The following is a 21,105-nucleotide window of genomic DNA, read 5'->3' as shown; positions in this document are numbered from 1 at the left end:
GTCAGCGGAGTAAAAAAACAAAACAGGAAAAACTTTTAATTAAGCAAGCTCACAGTTACAGGCTATGTTTGTGTGACTACGGGAAAGTGCCACATTAATGTTGGTGACGTGATATATGCATTTAACACAAGAAAAACGCTCCTCCTGTGTTCACTGTATGTCACAGACAGAACGTCCTTTGACCAAGAAATGCCTCTGCTGTCCGAGAGGTACCTGCCTTTGGTCTCAGTGCATGAAACACAACAAAGGACTGACAAGTAAAACATACTGAAGAGACAAAATGACAACAACAACAACAACAAAAGTTATGATAAAGAAGTTTTTTCCTGGGATGAAATCAAATCAGAAATGTACAACGAAACGGGGAGAACCAGACCATGGGAACTTATCAGTGGTAGGTCTATCTGCTGCTGTGAAAATAAAGCCTTTTGTTTTGAATTTGTTCATGCAGTTTGCTGATTCAGACACTGGACTCTTACCCATGCATGTTACTTCTAGAGCACTGTGACACACAACTATGCCTCCACTTTTTCCAAAATATTAATGATAATAATTATAACTCACACACATACACTCGCACACGCACACTTATCATACTTTCCAAACCAACTTCTTCACTCAAAAGTTTGAGCCAGTTGGTGCTTAAGAGCAAATTCAAGGAGCAGAACCGCATGTGATGTGGAAATCAGAGAGTTTGAACACAAATAGTGAAGTAAATTGGGGGGGATGCCGAGATGATAGCATGAAGGTAACATGGACAGGCTTGGTTACCTATAATGTCCCCATCCATCAACTGAAGTTATATTACATATCCTCCACCCCGCTATTTCTTCACTGCAGTTAATCCACACACACCCACTTCCATCCTGCCCTCCATTGCTCCTTTCCTCTCCCTGCTATCACTGCACTGACTGCTCATTGGCAGTGCTACCAGAGTCCTGAGGCTTCATCACATCAGGGAGTTCTGGGGGGCTGGAGAAGGCCTCAATGTGCAGCTGCTCGAACATCTCATCTGGAGGGCACAGGAGACGGGAAAACATGAGCTCCATCATGACAGCAGAGTTTAAGGTGGCTACATAACTCATGTCACAAAGGTTGCAGCAGTGAACATTTACTGTGGAGAGTGTATCTTGGTGAATGTGCATCAACTCCAGTTGTTCCTCAAGTAAATTAAGGACCTAAAGTGAACTAGTCTGGCTCATGTACTCGACCTCGGAGTAATAGAGCTTTAAGGCAAGAGGGACTTTGGTCACAGCGTCAACATGTTTTTAACACTAGTAAGAGTCTTGTGTGCATGTTCGTTAAACGTGATCGTTGGCATCAGAGTGAAACCCACAAGAGATCTAATCTTTGTGGGTCATATTTAAACTACATTCGTAGATGCAGTTTAAAATCCATCTTTACACTAATTTCTCAAATTGTTTCAGGCTGAAATTGCATTTAACCTGTCCTTCAAGTCGCTCACAAAGCACTTCATTGAGTGATGCCATAACAGAGTATGGTCAGCCAGTACAAACAATGGCAGGATATATTCAATTTCTCTGTTCTCTCAAACAACATGACATCAAGCCGAGAAATATACCTACATTGAGATTTTGTTAGTGAATGATTTAAATTGCATAGTTGTAGCACAGCAACAATTTTGTAAGGTGGTACAGAAATAAATCATTGAATGAGAGGCAGCAATAACACTTTTTCAGGATTCTGTGATGAATTTTGAGAAACGGGCACAATCCCAAGTAGGTAAAACTCTTTCTGTTGTACTTAAGGCTTCTATCTTGGTTATTTCCTAAGAGCACTCTAAAAAATTAGCCAGCCAAAGCTGAACTCGGTCATGTTGTCTGGAGACTATTAAATTCTGCAAAATGTAGGTATATCACTGAATGAAGCAGACACACCAGACTGAAGTACAGTCAATACAGAAATTACATGATTTCATTACAAAAGACATAATGGCACTGAAGATCACAGACTAATATCTAACAGTGCAAAAGAATGGATGAGGTACAGTTGTTAATAATGATGATAATAATAATAATAATAATAATAATAATAATAATAATAATAATAATAGGCACTGCAGCAGCAAATAATTACAAATCTTGAGTGTCTAAGAGACCAATACAGATTAACCTGCACAAAGTACAAGTGTTTTCCATCAATCAGGCCAATAATTTACTGTCATTAAAAGAAGAAAGCCTCGAAATGAGACTTGTGTGATACTTTCCCAACCAGAAAAGCCAGAAGGGGTTGAAAAGAAGCAGACAGACAGGTAATACTTGCTGTTGCACAGAGTCACCTTCTATCAAGGGTTAAACATGTCTCTGATCCCGAGAAGCAAGCAAATAGCATACCATTTACACGGAAGGCCAGACCCACTGTAGCTGGGGCTTGAGGTCTGGCAGTCTGGTTGGTGAATCCAGAGTCACCCAGAGTTTTGCTGTCCTCTAGCAACTGATCATCCTGTGGGACAAGAGTGAAAATGTCAACAACAACAACAACAAAAATCCCCTAATCAGGGTTTACAAGGTTTCTGAGGATCTGGAAAGGTGGGCAGTTATTTGACTTAAACTGTGAATTTTAATGTAATTTTGGGTTATCATCATTACAAAATGTATTTAAAATGCATTAGTCTGCCACTAAAAAGTTAATCACCAAACATCGGTAAAACAAAAAGGTTATAGTGAAGCTATAGTGGCTAGATGCTGCGCCCGAGTGCTGCGGGAGCAAACATGTGTAAGTCTGCTTCAACACATACAAAGACAGTGTGTTGGATCTTCAAAGAATATTTGAATCGCCCCGATAACAAACAAGTAATGCACAACCACTATAAATGTGAATGCCAAGATCCATTGCAGGTATTCCAACAAAACAAAATCGCATTCGTCTCTCCGGCGCCATAAAACACGGCGGTGAACTCACTTTGTAAAGCCGCTGGTCCTCGGGTGGTCTTTTAAGTATTCCTTCAACAATACGCTTCAGCTCGTAGACGGTGGTGGACTCCTTGGCATCTGTGAAGATCGTGGTCTTGTGACGCCGGATCATTAAGAACACGTCCTGAAAGAAAGTGGTCGCACAATCACAGGTCAAATACGTCATCAGTGGCATCTGGGTTTGTTTTCACTTTCAAGATCAGGACTTTTGGCATTTGGTCAAACACGGTTTCCTGTCCTGTGGTGGACCAGGTCACCCGGTCCTCATCCTACAGACCATCTCAGGAGGCCGGTTTTTTTTTGCTGGCAAGAGACATCTCACACGCTACAAGCTCTCGCGTTAGTTTGTTTTTTCACCCGTGTGTTTCTCCCGGATACCAGACGTATGAAGAAGGGATGCTGCCAATTCATTGATTCGCGTGAATCACAATGAACCAGCGGGCGGAGCTCCGAGCTAACGCGAAATTAACCAACACGAAAAGCATCCCTGAAACCTCCAAGTCCCCAAAAAACAAACAAACAAACAAACAAATGTTTAGGCCTTAACAGTTAAAACTACGAGACGTCGACGGTCTGACGATAACAACGTGACATCATCTCCAAGGTTAGCCGAGCTAAAGATAAGTTAGCTCCCAACCTCCCCGTTGCAGATGAGAAGGCGAAGCTAACGTAGCAAACTTAGCTTTAGCCAGCTGGTTTAAAAAAAAAAAAAAACAACAAAGTGAAACCAACATCTCGTGTAACCGACATGAGTCGTTTTGTTATTATACCGTTAGTACTCGTGAACGAACGTTAAATCCGCGTTTGTATCCGAGCACAAATCTCACAAAAAGAATCGATAATAATGACGAAGTTTTACCATCCTCAAGTGGTCAGCTAGCTAAGCCAGTTCCGCCAGCACCTCTGTTTGTGCAGCAGAAAAGCCCCAGACTGCACCGCTCGCTTTTGCGGATATTGCGCAACGTGGATGCGCAGCGCCCGATTCACTGAAGGCGGGTACGCACGTCCTACGTCACCGCTTCAGAATTTGGCGCGAGGTAGTTTACACGTTGGAAGGGTGTGGAGCCGCAGGTTGTTTTTATTTTTGGGGTGGTGGGGGGACACAGAAGACGGTCCGAGACCCCCGCTGTCCGGGACCCTGTCGTTGAAACCGTCCCTCCGACAATGGTCAGTGTGAAGGCGTTCATGTCTCCTACTTTATTTAACAGGAAACTGTCCGTTGCTGTAAGTTAGTTGGAAAGCTTGGAGCAGCTGGTTTGTGTTTGTTGTTGGTTAACGTTAGACGGAGTTTGTTCCGAGGAGGTGACAGTTGTTGGTGTTCAGTGTTAATTGACGACGTTAAACTGTGACAGCAACGTGTTACAGCTGAAGACTTTAGTAGAGACAAATCAAAGTGTGACCAGATGGACAGAAAAGAGAGCCTTTAACCATTTCTGGTTCGCTGGTAACACAGATGTTTTTTTTTTTTTTTTTGCCTGAACAGATTTCATACATTTTAATATGAAAAATGAGTTCTCCATAATCTTAGACCAGCAGGGTTATGCAAGAGGGCAGAAATATTCAGTGATGTGTCAATATGAACTATCATCCGAGATTGCTCGTGTTTTAAAGGTTTTCTTTTGAACTTTGCAGTCGCTGTCCTCATAGGAGAGAAACTGGAAAAAGTCCCTTCGCTATGTCCGTCGCAGTGGAAACTACAGTGTCCAGGGTGACTCTCCCTCTTCCGACCCACTTCTCCCACGCGGAGCAGTCCTTCTCCCTCAAAAAGCGCCGTCTCCCGTTTTCCTCGTCGTCTACGTCCAACTCGTCCTACTCTTCCCCTGCCGGACTCTCGCACTCTCTGCCCCCACTGCCACCGTCTAAGGGATGTCCCCCTCTGAGCCGGATGTTCCCCCAGCATCCATCCCCCTGGACACCCCTGTCTCTTTCCCTTTGTAAGTCCCCCACACCAAGTTCTGTGTATGATCCCAGCAAACACCAGTCCTATTTCAGCCAGTGCTTTAATAATTTGGGCCTGCTGGGGAGAGGATCCTTTGGAGAGGTCTACAAGGTGAGCAAAACAAAGATTTATGGATATATATATATATATATATATATATATATATATATATGTATATATTAAAATGACATGTAAAGTAAGCCCTTTTCTGGATTTTTCTAGGTGCAAAGCAACAAGGACGACCGGCAGTATGCAGTCAAGCGCTCCGCTCAACGCTTCAGGGGTAACAGTGAGAGGAACAGGAGTGTGAAGGAAGCCCGGAACCACGAGCGCCTGTGTCCTCACCCTCACATCCTTAATTTTGTGGCAGCCTGGGAGGAGTGTGGGCGACTGTACATTCAGACAGAGCTGTGCAGCACCAGCTTGCTGCTCTATGCTGAAAACCAGCCGCCTGGCCCAGGTCTGTCCAAAAAAATAAGGAAATGTAATATTATGTTAGCTGTGATGTTTTAATACAATTAATGGATGTACTCAGAAAATTCTCACATCCTGAGACGTACTAACTTGGCTTTTGTTTGAAACACGTCAAACCAGACGAGCCCGCAGCCTGGGCCTACCTGTGCGACCTCCTCTCAGCACTGCAACACCTGCACTCTCATGGTTTTGTTCATCTGGACCTCAAGCCGGCCAATGTCCTCATCACTGAGTCTGGCCGTCTGAAGCTGGGCGACTTCGGGCTGCTGCTTGAGCTCAAACACACGAGTACGGAGCCTGCAGAGGGCAAAGCGAAGGAGGATGGCCAGGAGGGAGATCCCAGGTATATGGCTCCCGAGCTGCTCCACGGGGAGTACGGACCTGCTGCAGATGTTTTCAGGTACACCCTCCCTAAATGAGAAAAGTAAATGATACTCTAAATTAAGTATGCGATTTATCTGATTTAAATTAGTGTCTAAATATCATTCAATCCTTTTTCTTCAGTTTGGGTGTTTCTATCCTGGAGCTCGCCTGTAACATTGAGGTTCCAAACGGTGGCGATGGATGGCAGCAGCTCAGACAAGGCCATCTCCCCTCCGAGTTCACCAATGGTAAGATCCACTTTTATTTTAATCTTCCTATTTTCTGTATTCAAATGATTTATGTTTTTACTGTTTCCATTCTGTACTTGCAGGCCTGTCAGCTGAGCTGCAGACAGTCCTACGGATGATGTTGGCCCCAGACCCGTCTGAGAGACCGACCGTCTCTGAGCTTCTAGCCCTCCCCTCTGTTAGGAAACACAGGTGGAAGAGGCGCGTTTACCTCATGGTTGCTGAAACTCTGCTGACTCTGGCCTCCATGTGCCAGGTAACGTTTACAAAAAAACATTTAAACAATAATTTAGTGTAAATAATTGAATGTATTAAACATGCCGGCTCGCAAAGAAACATTTAACAGTATAATATAGTATAAAGCGTCTTTGTCTAAAAAAAAGGGCTCTCAAGATTTAGACTGGCTTTAAAGAAAATATACACTGTGTAATGCAAACTTGACACATAGAAGTGTTAAAAAAATGTATGTTTATGTTTTTCTTTTTGTCGTAGTTGGTGGTGAGCTTTGGCTGCAGACTGTTCTCCTCCTTTCAATCGTACTTCCTCCCCCGTTGCACTAAGCCAGTGCCCTGCACCCCTCCCAAGGACAGCTGGGACAGGGATTTAACCCTGCCCCTCACAGACTCAGGGAGCCCAGAGGATGACGCATTGTTTCTGTATCCCACAGACCCACAGCTTTCCCCCACCTTCTCAAACAGGTAGAGACTCACTGCGTTGATTTGATGATGTTCTTGTCAACCTCGTTTCCTCTGCTCTTTATCCTGAAGGCATAAAAGAGAATTTCTCACTTTGAATTACTAGAGCATATAAATATGTTTTATTTTTTATTTTTTTGGCTTTATGTTATGTCTTGAAAACGTCTGTCTTGTACCAATACCCACAGAAATAGCTGTTGGGCTGCTTCCTCTGCCTTTGCCTACAGCTAAATGTGTTCTTTCTGTTAGATTTCCTCCTTAATATTTTATTTCCCCCCGACAGGATCAGATCCAGACTGTCTGTAGAAAGCACATCCACTCCTCTCCCGGGTTCACCCATACACAATTATCAAAGTCCTGCCCACACTCCCACTCACTCCAATCTGGGTGACTGGTTCTCCTGTAAGGGAGCTCAGACGCCCTCCAGCATCCATTCAAATGGTTCCTGCCACAAACTGACACCAAACGCGAGCCCCATACACACCGAGCTCCACACGGGCTCCCCCACCAGCCTGCACCCTTCACCCGCCAAATCCTCAGTGCAACGTGGTCGCAACTGGGTCCGAACAGAGGAGGTGTTACCCCGACCCGGCTTTGAACCAAAGAATCTGCTCAGTATGTTCGAAGAAACAACAACTCTGGAGGGACAGCCATGAGTACACAACTGCCATTTTACATTCATGGACAAAGTTTGTTGTTCTTTAAAACGCCAGGGGAAGAGGACCCCAATTGTACCAAGTTCACTGTTCAGTTTGTATAAACTGTGTTTTGCCTCAATTTTTGTAACAGTCTGTGTGTATTTGAAAAGGAGTTATTTAGGGGAAAAGGGTTGACTGTGTAATCAGACCTTAAAGCACTTTTTAAATGTTTGTGTAAAAGTAATGCGTTGCCAAAATGACAAGTCATGATTTATTGTTAAGTAAGTTATCAGTAGCCTGTTGTATTCTTGAGTAATGTACCTCATGAGTTACAAAAGCAAATAAACAGACATGCTATGACCATAAAATACAAAAAACAAGTTTGAACGGTACTTTGTTGTCGTGCGAGTTAGTTTTTTTTCCCCAACAGTGACTTGACGATAAAGGTTCCATTTTCACATGGAGGAATCTAGTTTCACACAGTCAGACAGTAAGGCATTGAAAACAGCAGAGTGCAAGGCGATTTTTAGAGATTAATCCTTTTTAGGATAGTCTGTTTCGTGTTTTTACCAGCAGATGTCAGCAACGCACCGCATGCTGAATACCAGGAACCGGAACACCCAGGAAGTGGATAATTGTGACGTTTCGAGCACACGGCCGCATCCATAAATTGTACAATTAGCGGTTTTGAGAGCAGAGTCCGTTTTCAGAGAGAAAACCTGGAAATAAAGATGCCAACCGCGCATCTGTTTTGCTATTACTCGATTTACCCAAAACAATGATTGCATTTAAATGCGATTCTCTGTAGGTGTGATTATTGGACAGTTTGTGGTTCGTTTGAACAGCGTCACATAATCTGGGATTCATCAAAGCCCTCCTTATTCACTGTTTTGTATAGTCAAGGTATGCTGCTCTTCCTTTTATTAATAATCGTATTACAAAAAATACACCTGTCTTGTGCAGTTTGTCTGTGATGACCTTTTAAAAGAGAAATATAAAGCTTTGACGTGTCATTTAACTTTTTTTTGTATATATAGCTTTAATATAAATATCCGACAGCCTGTGTGACATCTGTCTGCTATAGAATTGTATAAATATGTGAAGGCAAACGGAAGTTTAGTAGACCTTTGCTCCTGCACATGTTTATTAAAGACATACAGACTAATTAAAACCTCTTATTCTTTTCTATTACAGATGTCCAAACTTGTGCGTCTGAATGCCCGAGTGGAAAAGCTGCTGTCTCAAGCAATGCAGGAGGTTCTGGAGGCTGTGAGAGAAACTGTGTCTGAGTTCCAAGAGAAAACCGCCAGAACCCAGAGAGAGAACCAGACTCTGAAGAGGAGGCTGCAGGAGCTCCAAGATAAGATAAACGTGGGGAGCAATGGTAAAAAAAAACAACAACATCCCAAAACATCCTTGTCCAGAAATGTTGAAAGTATTTGATAAAAAAAAAAAAAAGATGCTTTATGTGTCTTCGACGTCCGTGTTGTTCTGCAGGAATGGTGCCACAATTGTCTTCCGCATCCAAGCAGGCTGAGGTGGAACCGAAGCAGAATGAAGAGCTGGGAGAGGACATTGAACTTGTCCCTTCTGATGAGCACACTGCAGCACTGTGTCCCACTGATCATGATCATGACCATGACACATCAATTACATTATTAGAAAACTCCCCTGGAGATGCAACAGGACCACATAATAGCAACCCAACAAATCTTAAGACGAAGACTGATAATGGACTGACAGCACTAGTTTTAAACCATGCTGACTCTGTTATTGCACATCCAATTTCTGACAGAGATCAGACAATGACAGTAGAATCTGCCTTAGAAGAAGACAGCTTGCGCATTGGGAATTATTTATATTGTGATGCATCGACGAGCACTACATTCTTTAACAGACTTGACCTAGAACCTCCTCAAACCCTCTCGGGACTCTACAGGGAGTCTACTAGGAGAAGACAGGTTGTCTTCAGTCTGGATCAAAATGGCCTGGAAGAGCCAGAGTCCCAAAGACGCAACGGTGCCAGCAGCGTTGAGGCAGAAAAACAACACACCACTCAAACAAACATAAAAGTGGCCAGTTCAGGCTTGACGGTATTCCAGACAGACGTCCGAAAACACTACTACTGCTCTGTCTGCGGCCGCACCTTCAGGCACGCCGGCGACTACAAGAAGCACAACAGAGTGCACACGGGGGAGAAGCCGTACTGCTGCTCGATGTGCGGCAAGCGCTTCAGTCAGTCGGGCTACCTGACGGTGCACCTACGCTACCACACAGGGGAGAAGCCGTTTTGCTGCAGTTTCTGTGGCAAAAGTTTCAGTCACTCAAGTAACATGAAGAAACACGAGCAAACTCACCTGTAGCGCTACTGTTAAACTGCACAGTATAGCTGACGAAGCCAGACTTTTTCATGATTGATATTTAGGTATGGACATTAAACTGAAGGGTAACTCAATGTTCAAATTCTATGTAAAGCTTATCTTCTTACAGCATCTTTTTGGAGGCCCAGCCGAGTGAAAATGTGCCTTTTAGAAAGTCAGTCCTTCTGTTCCTGCCTTGCTATTGTTTGTCAGATTCGTCTACTTTGGTACTTACCGGATCATTGAGTTTCTAGTGTGGCTCTACACATTCTGATTTTGAAATTAAAATAAATGCATTTAGTGCTTCTGTATTACCAGATTATTTTACATTCTGCACGCAATCTGAAGCTCAAAAACAAAATAAAGTAATTTGCTGTCATCTTAAATCCCCCACAAAGTATTGAGCAACTTGTGGCCTGCTGGATAAAACATCAGTTTGAAACATTGAAAAGTACTGAGCTAACTGTCCCACCGGTATTTTTTAAAGTTAATCAGTCACTGGACAACTGAGCAGTAAAGAATTGGCTCTGCATGTTGTATGTGTCACAGTTGGTGCTGGGAAAGCCTCAAGGAAGAATCAAATGAAAGCAAATTGGCTAGACGGGAACACATTCAAATGGTTTCCTGGCAAACAAAAAAACAGAAGCTTACTGGCAGGTTAGCAGGAAAACAAATCCAGAAGGAAAATAAAAAAACAGCCAAGAAAAAAAAAACAACTTGAGAGATGGACAAGAGCACTAAACAGTTCAGCAAAGAGGCGATTCCGAGAACTGGTTTATATACAGAGGAGTTCTTTGGAAAATTGGGAGCAGGTGAGGTGGGCGCTTCATAGTCAACAGGACTCAGGACTCAGAGCTGAGTTGTGACAGCACAATCCTCAGTGGTGTGGTTAGAGCGTCCTGCAGCATGAATAGTGTATAAATCATGACTTTTACTTGGCTGACAGTAGGCCTATATACAAATACATCCAATTGGAACAGTGAGTTGAACAAAAAAAAAAGTTTGTCTTTATCTGCTCAAACCTCTTCAGGGCAACTGCCTGTTTAATTGAGAGCATAACTCTTCCTGCTCATGTGTTCACCTTGTTGCATGTATTAGTATTGACATTAACTAAACTAACTAAATTAACATTTACTTGAGCTAATTCTTGCTCCGTCTCTGAACAGTTTACTGCTCTTGGCCTTTTCCGATAGTGTGAGTAACATTTCAGCACGTCATTATTTCGTTTTCAGAGTGGATGACAAAATGTATTTACCAAAACTTTGAAGGTATTTCCCAATTCCCAAATTTCAAGCAATGACTCACTGTTGCTTCTCAACAGGATGTAACTTGTTTAAACTTGATATGGGGTTTAAAAGACTGCCTGCTTACCTAACCAGATATGTCACGTTTTTTACATTTTTACTCTGGCAACCTGCAAGATACTCAACCACAACACTGATGCAACTGAGCTGAGAGCTAAGTTTGATTTTATTAACATGTCCTTTACAATCATATAAGGTCATAAATGTCAATTTTGATGGTTATCTATAGTATGGGACGGTATTGCATTTTTAAAAGAAAAGAAATATGGTATCTATGACCTCCTATCTCATAATTACGAGATAGTGTCTTTATTCTTTTGTCAATGCGATGCACTTCTGACTAACTAATTATTTGAGTTTGTATTTCCGTTTGAGCCTGAAAAAACGAAACCTCTAACCTAGGTTGACCGTTATGTTGAATAGACACTACAATATTAGCTGATAATAACGGTCCGGTTTTGAAGTGTTAAATAAAAAGGTATGGACAAAATCCATTACATCTGAAAACATTTGTGTTGTGATTTATGATAATGTGGAAAGTAAGTGTTGTGGTTATGTCTCAGAACTTCTCGGGGCGAAGTTTTTATCATGCGAAGAGTCAAGTGACCACAAGTCGATGTGGTCATCATCTCCTTCTCCGTTGCCAGCCCAGCATCCTGTGACAATGTAAAGCCAGAATGACTCCCAGAGGTGAAACACCATTGACCCAATGCTCCTATTCTCCTTGTGGGAACAAGGACTGACCTGCCTGATGATCAGGAGATCCTGGAGAAACGGAAGGGACAGAATTAGACCACAGTCACCCAGCAGCAGGGAGGCACCATGGAAACTCTCATTTTAAACCATTTGAATTAGGTTATTGTTACGGGTTTTTTTCTGTAACGACTTGGCTTCAAATAAAGCATTTGATAGATTTGGCCGTAACATTGTCTGGCTGTATCATGTCACAAGACAATAGGGAGTTAAAGTTGACTGATGTTACCAACGAATTCATGTAGAATATGAAAGCAACTACTCGAGGTCAGCTGTTTAATTAATAATAAATCATTCCCATTAAACATTAACGTTAAGTGTTTAATATTTGAACTCGGACTTTTATTTTGAAAAAAAAAAATAAAAAATCCCCCTCAGAGCGGATGTGATTTGGGTTGTACTTCCGGAGGTTGCGGATTGTTTTGTTCCGGTCCGAGTTGTGTCTCTGGTTGTGTCTTGTGATATTGTGTCCATTTTGAAAATAGTTATTGAAAGTTAAATTGATCAGAAGTCATTAAAAAGCAAGAATTTCGCGTACATAGTAACCGCATATGGCCGCCTTCTCGGACCTCAGGGATGTTTACAGGGGAAACAATAACGTGCGGAGTTAGCTGACGTAGCTAACGTTAGCTATCCACGTTACAGTGACGTTAAAGAAGCTTAACTCGCAGGTACTCATGCAATTTAAAACCTACTTAGCCAGGAAACTTTGAAACATCTCTTCCTGAGATTAATATAACATAAACAGTTAAAAGAAACCAGTACCTTACAGTGGAAATGCTTACCGGTTGGTGTTTTAACTTGGATGTATTTCATCTCAACGTATTGCGTCATTACAAATAAACATGAAGAGACTTCAAAAGCACGAAAAACAAAACAATTATTACAGCATCAAAATATGGTACGAGATTATTCACGTGGGATATTTTAAAACTCAGACCAAGATTAGAGCTAAGTGACGTTTTTAGATGTGTATGAAGTGAAGAAAATGTATAATTGCATTTTCATAACAACACTGGTTGTCTATTTTTTTCGACTTGTGACCAGCTAATCAAAAACCACAGTTTTTCTACCCCAAGTTGCTGTTATGTAATAACACATCAGTGTCACCCAACAGCAATGTTTATCAGACGTCTCCTATTAATTATAGTGTAATGACAGTTGTCTTAATTGAAGGTAATGTTGCAGAGGATCACATTATTATTTAGTCATTCGCCCGCGGTACTTTCTTTACCGTGAGTGGGTTTTCGTTTCAGGATGTCCAAACTTGATCGTTTGAATGCCCGTGTGGCCAAACTACTGACTGTAGCAGTGCAGGAGGTTCTGGAGGTGGTGAAGGAGACCGTGTCGGAGTACCAGGAGAAAACTGCCAGAACCCAGAGAGAGAATGAGAGTCTGAAGAGAAGACTGCAGGAGCTCCAGGACAGGATATCCAAAGGAAGCACACGTGGGTATAAGCGTAATTATCTTCATCATCACAGATCATGAGATATCTTCATTCTGGTGAATGTATCTTAAATAAAAGTGACCCCCCCCCCAACACACTTATGTTTGGTGTTTATTTCACAGCTTCTCTCCCTACAAGCGGGCCGTTGCATGAAGGAAAAGACAACACAAAGAATCACAATCAGGATTTAACCCTCATTCAGAGGCATAATTCAGATGTCACTGTCACAGAAGAAAAGCTGATAAATAGCCACGAACCTGATGATGGCATGAAGCAGGAGTCCAAAGAACAGGAGAGCCACAGTCATGCTCAGTCACAAGCTGAGTGTGGTTTGGCGCAAACATCGACAGAACATGACACAGCACAGTCAGAGGAAGTCACACATATCACTGAGGATGCAGCGGCTGCCCAGATATCAAACAGGGACACCAGTGCAGTGTCATCAAATGACGTGGGCAACTCCTCCACCAGCACCTTGTTTGGGGTAGACCTGACTGCCATCAAAATAGAGCCAGTGCCAACAGACCGCAGCGCAGCATCCGAACCGTCTATTGAACAACAGTTTGCTGGATGTGTGGATTTAAGCTGCAACTCTTCTCGCCAGACCTCTGCTGAGACACACCGGACACAAGTTAGCGCTGAACCGTACGGTCTTGTCTTTGTCCATTCAAACCACGGCACGCATAGGAGGCACGGATTTGCGAAAGCCAACAAGGCTGCCTTCGACGTGAGACAAATCCGGATGGAGCACCTCGGGAGAGACGACGTACACTTGTGTGTCGTATGTGGAAAGTCATTCAGCAGGGTCGGGAACTTGAGAATCCACCAGCGCTGTCACACGGGAGAGAAGCCGTATGGCTGCGTGCAGTGCGGGAGGCGTTTCAGTCAGGCAGGAGACTTGAAAAAACACAAGAGGGTCCACACGGGGGAGAAACCGTACTACTGCAACCAGTGTGGAAAGAGCTTCAGTCGAGGGGAGAACCTCAAAAGACACCAGAGGATCCACATTGGAGAGACTTTGCAGTTACAGCAAGCATGGGGCGAGCAGCAGCAGTGATTACCATACGAAATCAATCCGTTTTGATATGAGCCCTTAATTTAAGAAACAGTTGCAGTGTCTTTAAATTGTACGCTAGAGAAAAGGCTGGTCTCTTGTAACTCATTGGGAATTGTTACAAGGATTTACTTTGCCGTTCTGATAGGGAACTGATTTTGGAAGCGAGCTGTTTGATAAATGTCTTTTGTGTCCTTCCTAACAAGATGAACCAGGGCTGCCGACGTCAATCCCTCAAGCAAAGAGGCCGGTGCTTTACAGATAGAGATGTACTCATATATAGACATACTACCAGTATCTAATTTGCTATCTGTGCAATATTATTTTTGCTGAAAAACTGGAATTTCACCTAATAGACAGTTTAATTAGCAGAAAAAAAAACACTGTGTTCACTGACCCACACCAGTGATTTCAATAATTTGCCAGATAAGACTTGATCTCAGGACTGTGTGCTGCAGACTAGTTGGTTGACATGACCGTCAGTTTCGTCTTAGCTTTGTTGCACCTGTTAAAATGGGAAAACCTTTAACACTTTAATTGTCCTATTTGTACATGATTTTTTTCTTTCCAGAGGCATGTGACCTGCTTACAAAAGCCATATTTGTGCATCTCTTCTTGATTTTGGTCAAAACAGATTCCCACGAGCCTTCGGTCTAAAAGGCAGGTTCAGCAGTCAAAGGCAGGATGATGATGATGTGCTATAAAGTGTGTCACCCCTTGTGGCCTCATACAGAATGTGTTGTCATTTTAAATTTCAGATAATGACAGAAACCTTTTAAAATCGCATGATTGTCTTTAAAACTGCCTGATTTGATTTCACGATTGCTGTTTGTTGGATATATTTATTGCAAATTGAAGTGAGGCTCGCACAGCAGCAAGAGCAATACAGTTATTTATTACCACCACTAACGGCTCAGTGAGTGACATTTCAAGCAAACTGTTCTTCAGCAGACGGGTTAACATCCCTTCAAAATCACCTGACACCCTTCTGCGGGAGTGTGTAGTACCTCGTGAGTTCTTTGGGTCGAGGAATATTATTACAGCCGAATGTGTAAGAAATTATCACATGCAGCCACTCGACTTTACACAACAGATGTCAGGGATTTTCACTGAGTAAGCAACAAACACAGCTGAGTGCAACAGCCTCAACACGGCCGCAGCCAAAAACTGCCCTGCAGCAGTATTCTATTAAAACAGTAGTTCACAGTTTACGACAGACATTTCAAAATCTTGAAACTGTAGTCGCAATTTTAGGTACTTGTACTTTACTTTCATTTGTACTTTATACTTCCACTCTTGTTACATTTCAGAGGGAAATATTGTACTTTCTACTCAACTACATTTATTTGACAGCTTTAGTTACTTTTGAGATGATGATTTGACACAATGAGTAATACAACAAGCTTTTAAAATTCATCAATTGTAAAGTTTAAACCAGTGGTTTCCAAATTTGTATTCTTCTGACCTACAAACGGCACTGTGTAGTCAGGTCGTATTTCAGATGACTACGAGTTGTTAACGGGTCCACTACGTAGTGATTTTCCCCCTCTAAACTTCTCTCCTGGTTTTATTTAAACAAATGTTCAAATGACATAATATCAACAAAAAAAAAAAGATTTATGGATCAGAACTTTGTTTTTTCTTCTTTCCTCTCCCAGTAATCATCAGTCATCATCTGACGACCCCTCACATTTATCACATTTTTCTAGCTCTACCTACTGCTACAACAGTAACATACTGCTAAACACAATGGTGATTCACTAGTAATAGTTTATTGGTGTCATATATATATATATATAATAACATCAGTCAAACCAGTACTTTGTTTTAATATGTTATCTACATTTTGCTGCTTATACTTAACCAGGTAGGACTTTCTGTGCAGGACTTTTACTTAAGTTCTATTTATAAAGCGCCAGCATTCATACTTAATATTGCACATTATCTCATAACACGAAAGTAAATGAAAGTGAAACACTGGAATAGTGGTATGTGTGGCCAGGTTTTAAGTTTTTCAAGTAGTTTGTGATTTTTTTTTTTTTTCCAACAATACATAAAAGGCTATAAAAAAAACAAAACAAAAAAAAACAAAAACACATTAACCATCAGTGAGCACAAAACTTTATTTTGAAACAGGATACCGCAGAATGACACCAACGCAATATATTTGCCCAACAACGAAGCGTCAGAAACATAATTTTAAAATGGTTTTACGTAGAAACAGCTGGACTGAAACGCGGAATCATCTTTAATAGTTGAACGAGGCTGACGTCGAGCTGCCCCGCTCACCGAAACCAGGAAGCGACTGACACACCACACACACACACACACACACACACACACACACCCGCGGAGGAAACTGCAACACGTTTTTCACATACTTCAAAAAAGTGAGTAAGCAAGAACCATGTGGATGTGAGAATTTGCCTGGCTTCGTAATTTATCAGGTTGTAGGAATATTAAAAATGGAAACCGATACCGAGTCGGTTTTTTTTTTTATTGTGAAGAGGAAGTTATGCATTACCGCCCTTTAAAACAGTTGTTATTAATGGCGGTCAGTCTGGCTCGTGTCCAGCAAAAAAAAAAAAAAAAAAAACTATATTAAAGTGTTTAACTTCCTGTAAGAAGGAACCAGACTGACTTTAGGGGTATTAAACTCAGTATTTGGAGCAATTCCTCATAGCAACACGGAAACGAGCTTATTTTGTCTCCAGACACGAGTGTCATCAACAACATTACCAATACAACTTCTCTATCAACACATTAATAAATGAGGAAGTCGGCTTAACTTTTATGTTTTTGGTGTGTGTTTTGCAGATTCTGTTTCGCGCATTCTGTAATGTTGAAATGAAGATTCATGAAAAAATTTTCACCTATTTTGAATCTTGCAACTCACCTGTGGACAAAGAAGGATACCTCTACAAGAAGGTACGACAGGCTGGATCGACGAAGAATAAACAATGTTCTCATTTAAAGGGGAATTAGACCCTATGTTTTTTACCTTTTGTCATAACATCATTTTAAAAGTGTATTTACATGGGGAAAACATGACAATTTCATTTGAAGTAAATTAGGGGAGAAGTAAAGTGCATAAATGTGACCTTTTGCATTTAAAAAAAAACAACAACCAATGTTTTCTTCTTTTAACTGCTTTCATTTCATCAAAGCAGTTATATTTTTTTGGAATAGATAGATAGACACTTATAATACACTTAAGTCTAAAAAAAAAAAAAAAAAACGACAAAGTCCTGGACACAGAGATTGTCAATGAAGTACACCCCACAGTGCAAAGTTTCATTGCAGTAAATAAAGTGACTTAAAGTGCATGAATCTCAACACATCGAAACAAATGTTCTGCCTCACGCTTTGGTGTTCTGTGACTTTTAACCTCTCAGCGAGCTTCTAATTTTATCAAAGCAGTTGTGTAAGCTATTTGAGGAATTTGTAAATGAGCCAGTGAACCACAGCCTGCACAATGTGTCAGACAGGGTGACATAAAGACTTCCTATCAAAAGCGCTGGTTCCAGCTGAAGGGGAACCTCCTCTTCTACAAGGACCGGCCGGCCGACCGCGACCTGATAGGAGTGATTGTTCTGGAGGGCTGCACCATCCAGCTGTGCGAGTCCGAGGAGCAGTTCGCCTTCTCGCTGGTGTGGAGCGAGCCGGGGCTGCGGACGTACAAGTTGGCCGCCGAGGACGAGGGGAGCCAGGAGACGTGGATCAAAGCCCTGCTGTCGGCCAACCACAGCTACCTGGCCCTGCTGGTGATGGACCTGGAGAAGAAGTACAGAGGTGAGAGATGGCGGTTGGGTGTCCTTATCTCCGCAGGGGGGAAGAGAGCAACCTTTGTTGTGGAGAGCGGCTGTGACTTCACCGTTTATAGCCTCTGTACACCGTGGTGCAGGGGAAACCGACATGAGCTCACAACATCTATCTGTCAGTTTCAGCGACCACATCATAATATATTTTTAGCCAATTAAACTGGACAGTAGCTGTTCGAGAACCAAATTTGTGGTTTTGTTGGAGTAGATTGAAATCAAGCCCACAACTTACTTTTTTCAAAATCTTGGATTATTCTGTTTTTGTCTAAAAAATTGTGAATAATGTCAGCTGTAATTTCCCGCAGCAACAAGGTGACGTCCTGTTTTGTCTGACCATCAGTCCAAAACCCAAAGTGACAATTCGACTGTCATGTAAGACAAGCTAAAGCTCAGTTTAACGCAAACTATAGCTTCAAAATTTGAAAGGGGTGAATCGGCTCCCCTCTGATGATGAGACAGGAAAGACTTGAAATAGACTCAAATGTTTCACTGTTTAGTGTAATAATTTGTTTTTAGGGAAGGTAGTAGTCTCAGTAAACGACACAAAAATTGTGGAGATCTGGCCCCTTGTGGGAAGTTTGAGAAGAGTTTTAACACCGATTTGCAGCTTAATAAAACAAAACTGACTTTTTAATTTTTATTAAATATTGTGAAAATTTCTAGATTTGAAGAATGTAGGTGTAACACATCCTTCGTGCTCCACAGTCAGTGTGGCGGTAGTTGGTCGTCCATTGATTGTAGTATTGATGGTTTGATCAGCGGCTCCTCCTGTCACATTAGCAAGTCTATGATACAACAAGAATATATCTGCCAAACATGCAATGTAAGCAGCTTTGTTCTTTCTATGAGTGTAACTCCAGCTGTTTGATTATGCGTTGTTCCATCTTTCTTTACACTCTCCGCAGAGACACTAGCTGCCCTCTCCAACGAACCGGGAAAACCTTTCATCATGCCAAATTTCAACACAGCAGGGGCGCAACATCCGGCATCCTGTCTGAGCACACGCTCTTCAACCCTGACTGAATATCCAGCAGCAGCTGTGGGATCAGCACCCAACCTCAGCGCCAGTCAGATGCTTCAAGCGCCGACCATCTCGACCAAAACAGCCAGCAAGAGATCGCCCAAACTGTGGCCCAAGAGAAATGCAAACGTGGTGCCCGTAAACACTCCTGCTCTGCCCATGGGGGAGTGGTCAGGCTTATGTTTGGGCATCAAGGAGGATTTCAGTAAACTGCATGAAGACTTCGGAAAGGAAGTAAAGGAACTGATTGCTGACTGGTCAAAGAGAGGACCCGGCGGTGAAGCTGTTCAGGAAGAAAACTTGATCGATTTTGGATGATAAATTTGAACCCTATTCAGGTTCTAAACATTAATTTAAATAATGGTCATGTTCCAAAGTTAGTGTAAATAGAAATTACATTGTTAAGATATACTTGTTGTTTTTTTTTTTTTTACTTATTATTCCATAGATTCATCAATAAATGATCTATAATCTACAGTGAACTGTTTTCCTCGTGACATTTTTTTGAGGACGCACACCGTAGACACAAACACCAACTTGAATTTGGTCTCTTGAATTATCACTCTGCATTACTCTGCTACAGTGGATGTGCTGTACCAAATCCATCTGAATCATTTCATTTACTGTTTTCCTTGGATGATTTCCCTTACAGCAGGTTTTACATGAAAATGATTATTATATATATAAAAAAAAAGAATTGTGACGTGAAATTAAATATTTAAATACTGCCAAATTAATGTAGAACTGCAAACAAATACCTCTACCAAAAATTAATCCATACCCGTCATCGAATCAGAATTGATCATTTAGCGGGTTAGACACAAAATTCTGTACGAGACACCTGCCTGAATGAGAGTCCGAAATTTGGTCCATTTTGATTTTAATAGTTTTTGTTTTAATATGAAATAAATAAAGAAGTCTTCAGCTGAAATTACCACAGTACTTTAATACAGGTTTTTATTACATCGTTGATGTTTGGTAATGGCCCTATTAATCAGAAATCAAATGTTATTGATGACTTGATGCATTAAGTTTGTCTATTTACCAGTGAATTAAAGCTCAAAACCCTTTTACATTATAAATCTGATTAATGACTGTGGGTAAAAAAAAAAGGCAGTTGCACAGGGGGGGCGAAGCAGGCCAAGAGGGGGCGAAGTCTGTTGAATTTTAGAAGAGAGTCAAAATGGCTGAGAAAGAGAATGGTGGGGGGCAGCAGAGCTATTTCAGTCTGTACAGCTGTCTTATTTTTATAGTCTTTGACTGTGCTTAGTCTTTCTCCCTCTTGTGTCTCTCTCTTTTCACCTTCAAGCCCACACAGTAGCACAAGTGGCCGCTCTTCGATCTGTTTGCAGCCCTCTTTACACAGATTCAAAAAACATTTTTTTTCGCTGCAAATAGTTCTCCCAGTTTTCATTTATTAGTGAGCAGATGTTGGATGAATTCAAATCAATTAAAATAAAAAAAAAAAAAAAAAAAATCAATAATCAGAGAAACTTCAGCCCCTTTTAGAAAAATTAGGTCATATGAAATGCAAAGTCTACAAACTAGCACAAGACACAGTATCAGTTCACGCCGATGTTGGATCCCAATACATACTTTAGCTGTATAGTGGTGTGATTGATGGCACCCTAAAGAGCTCATATATGGAGTTTGGTGGGTGGGTCACTGTCCTCCGGGTCTAAAGAAACTATACTGGGAGCCTCCAGGAGCAACCCAAAATTAGTGCATCCATGGTGGGAATGATGCTCATCATCATTTGCTGTATCCCATCACAGATGTGACCAATTGTCGCAGAGGAAGACAAGGAAAGACAGACGTGAAAAACAGTTCTTAGAAACCTCTAATATCTTATTTTTGTTCTTTCTAATGACGCCAATCATTGAGTCAATATGACAAAGAAATAGGCTGTGTTTCCATGTTTGAATGTCTGTTTCTATGGTGCTTTCTATAGTGTCTGTTTTCTTTCTGTATAAAATGTGGTTCACATTTATTTTTTATTCTTCGAATCATAATTTAAATGTTAAAAATACATTGTTTTCACAAAGTGTTTCCTCT

General features: G+C 41.6%; 5 protein-coding genes across 7 annotated transcripts; 4 read left to right on the top strand and 1 right to left on the bottom strand.

Annotated features, from left to right (window-relative positions):
* Positions 1-10: 10 nt before the first annotated feature.
* Positions 11-3,887, bottom strand: LOC138202008 (elongin-B-like). Its single transcript, XM_069155654.1, has 4 exons — positions 3,793-3,887; positions 2,923-3,057; positions 2,355-2,463; positions 11-1,012 (listed from the first exon to the last, which is right to left on the bottom strand). The coding sequence occupies exons 1-4, from the start codon at positions 3,793-3,795 to the stop codon at positions 900-902; spliced, it is 360 nt and encodes a 119-aa protein (XP_069011755.1). The 5' UTR covers positions 3,796-3,887; the 3' UTR covers positions 11-899.
* pkmyt1 (protein kinase, membrane associated tyrosine/threonine 1) lies at positions 3,876-7,652 on the top strand. Its single transcript, XM_069155620.1, has 8 exons — positions 3,876-4,100; positions 4,566-4,983; positions 5,095-5,332; positions 5,467-5,746; positions 5,851-5,957; positions 6,041-6,213; positions 6,450-6,655; positions 6,936-7,652. Exons 1-8 carry the CDS (start codon positions 3,901-3,903, stop codon positions 7,306-7,308), a joined length of 1,995 nt encoding a protein of 664 aa, XP_069011721.1. The 5' UTR covers positions 3,876-3,900; the 3' UTR covers positions 7,309-7,652.
* A 314-nt stretch (positions 7,653-7,966) lies between these two features.
* Positions 7,967-11,755, top strand: LOC138201999 (uncharacterized). Its single transcript, XM_069155637.1, has 3 exons — positions 7,967-8,193; positions 8,485-8,674; positions 8,788-11,755. The coding sequence occupies exons 2-3, from the start codon at positions 8,485-8,487 to the stop codon at positions 9,651-9,653; spliced, it is 1,056 nt and encodes a 351-aa protein (XP_069011738.1). The 5' UTR covers positions 7,967-8,193; the 3' UTR covers positions 9,654-11,755.
* A 372-nt stretch (positions 11,756-12,127) lies between these two features.
* Positions 12,128-15,113, top strand: LOC138201996 (zinc finger and SCAN domain-containing protein 21-like). Of its 3 annotated transcripts, XM_069155634.1 has the most exons (4): positions 12,128-12,378; positions 12,825-12,883; positions 12,964-13,154; positions 13,277-15,113. In XM_069155634.1, exons 3-4 carry the CDS (start codon positions 12,965-12,967, stop codon positions 14,209-14,211), a joined length of 1,125 nt encoding a protein of 374 aa, XP_069011735.1. In that variant the 5' UTR covers positions 12,128-12,378; positions 12,825-12,883; position 12,964; the 3' UTR covers positions 14,212-15,113. The 3 variants fall into 3 exon arrangements, with proteins under 3 accessions (XP_069011735.1, XP_069011733.1, XP_069011734.1); XM_069155632.1 differs by lacking the exon at positions 12,825-12,883; XM_069155633.1 differs by having other exon boundaries at positions 12,128-12,883.
* An 81-nt stretch (positions 15,114-15,194) lies between these two features.
* LOC138202005 (sesquipedalian-1-like) lies at positions 15,195-19,532 on the top strand. The gene is made up of 4 exons (XM_069155650.1): positions 15,195-16,598; positions 17,026-17,136; positions 17,697-18,000; positions 18,935-19,532. Exons 2-4 carry the CDS (start codon positions 17,056-17,058, stop codon positions 19,366-19,368), a joined length of 819 nt encoding a protein of 272 aa, XP_069011751.1. The 5' UTR covers positions 15,195-16,598; positions 17,026-17,055; the 3' UTR covers positions 19,369-19,532.
* The last annotated feature ends 1,573 nt before the right edge of the window (positions 19,533-21,105 follow it).

This window comes from Embiotoca jacksoni, unplaced genomic scaffold, assembly GCF_022577435.1.
Source record: "Embiotoca jacksoni isolate LCO1_2020_lvr unplaced genomic scaffold, fEmbJac1.0.p SCAF_20, whole genome shotgun sequence".
In the NCBI taxonomy this organism is placed as follows: Eukaryota; Metazoa; Chordata; class Actinopteri; family Embiotocidae; genus Embiotoca; species Embiotoca jacksoni.
Note: the sequence above shows the minus strand (reverse complement) of the source record. Positions and strands in the feature narration are given on the sequence as shown.

Coding starts and splice junctions, on each gene's coding strand:
- LOC138202005 (XM_069155650.1), top strand. CDS start 17,056: ATGAAGATTCATGAAAAAATTTTCACCTATTTTGAATCTTGCAACTCA. Junction 17,137..17,696: donor AAGGATACCTCTACAAGAAG/GTACGACAGGCT, acceptor TGTGTCAGACAG/GGTGACATAAAGACTTCCTA. Junction 18,001..18,934: donor CCTGGAGAAGAAGTACAGAG/GTGAGAGATGGC, acceptor CACTCTCCGCAG/AGACACTAGCTGCCCTCTCC.
- pkmyt1 (XM_069155620.1), top strand. CDS start 3,901: ATGCGCAGCGCCCGATTCACTGAAGGCGGGTACGCACGTCCTACGTCA. Junction 5,747..5,850: donor CCTGCTGCAGATGTTTTCAG/GTACACCCTCCC, acceptor CTTTTTCTTCAG/TTTGGGTGTTTCTATCCTGG. Junction 6,214..6,449: donor CTCTGGCCTCCATGTGCCAG/GTAACGTTTACA, acceptor TTTTTGTCGTAG/TTGGTGGTGAGCTTTGGCTG.
- LOC138201999 (XM_069155637.1), top strand. CDS start 8,485: ATGTCCAAACTTGTGCGTCTGAATGCCCGAGTGGAAAAGCTGCTGTCT. Junction 8,675..8,787: donor GATAAACGTGGGGAGCAATG/GTAAAAAAAAAC, acceptor GTTGTTCTGCAG/GAATGGTGCCACAATTGTCT.
- LOC138202008 (XM_069155654.1), bottom strand. Junction 2,464..2,922: donor AGGACCAGCGGCTTTACAAA/GTGAGTTCACCG, acceptor CTTGTCCCACAG/GATGATCAGTTGCTAGAGGA. Junction 1,013..2,354: donor TCTGGCCTTCCGTGTAAATG/GTATGCTATTTG, acceptor TGTGCCCTCCAG/ATGAGATGTTCGAGCAGCTG.
- LOC138201996 (XM_069155632.1), top strand. CDS start 12,965: ATGTCCAAACTTGATCGTTTGAATGCCCGTGTGGCCAAACTACTGACT. Junction 13,155..13,276: donor GATATCCAAAGGAAGCACAC/GTGGGTATAAGC, acceptor TTTATTTCACAG/CTTCTCTCCCTACAAGCGGG.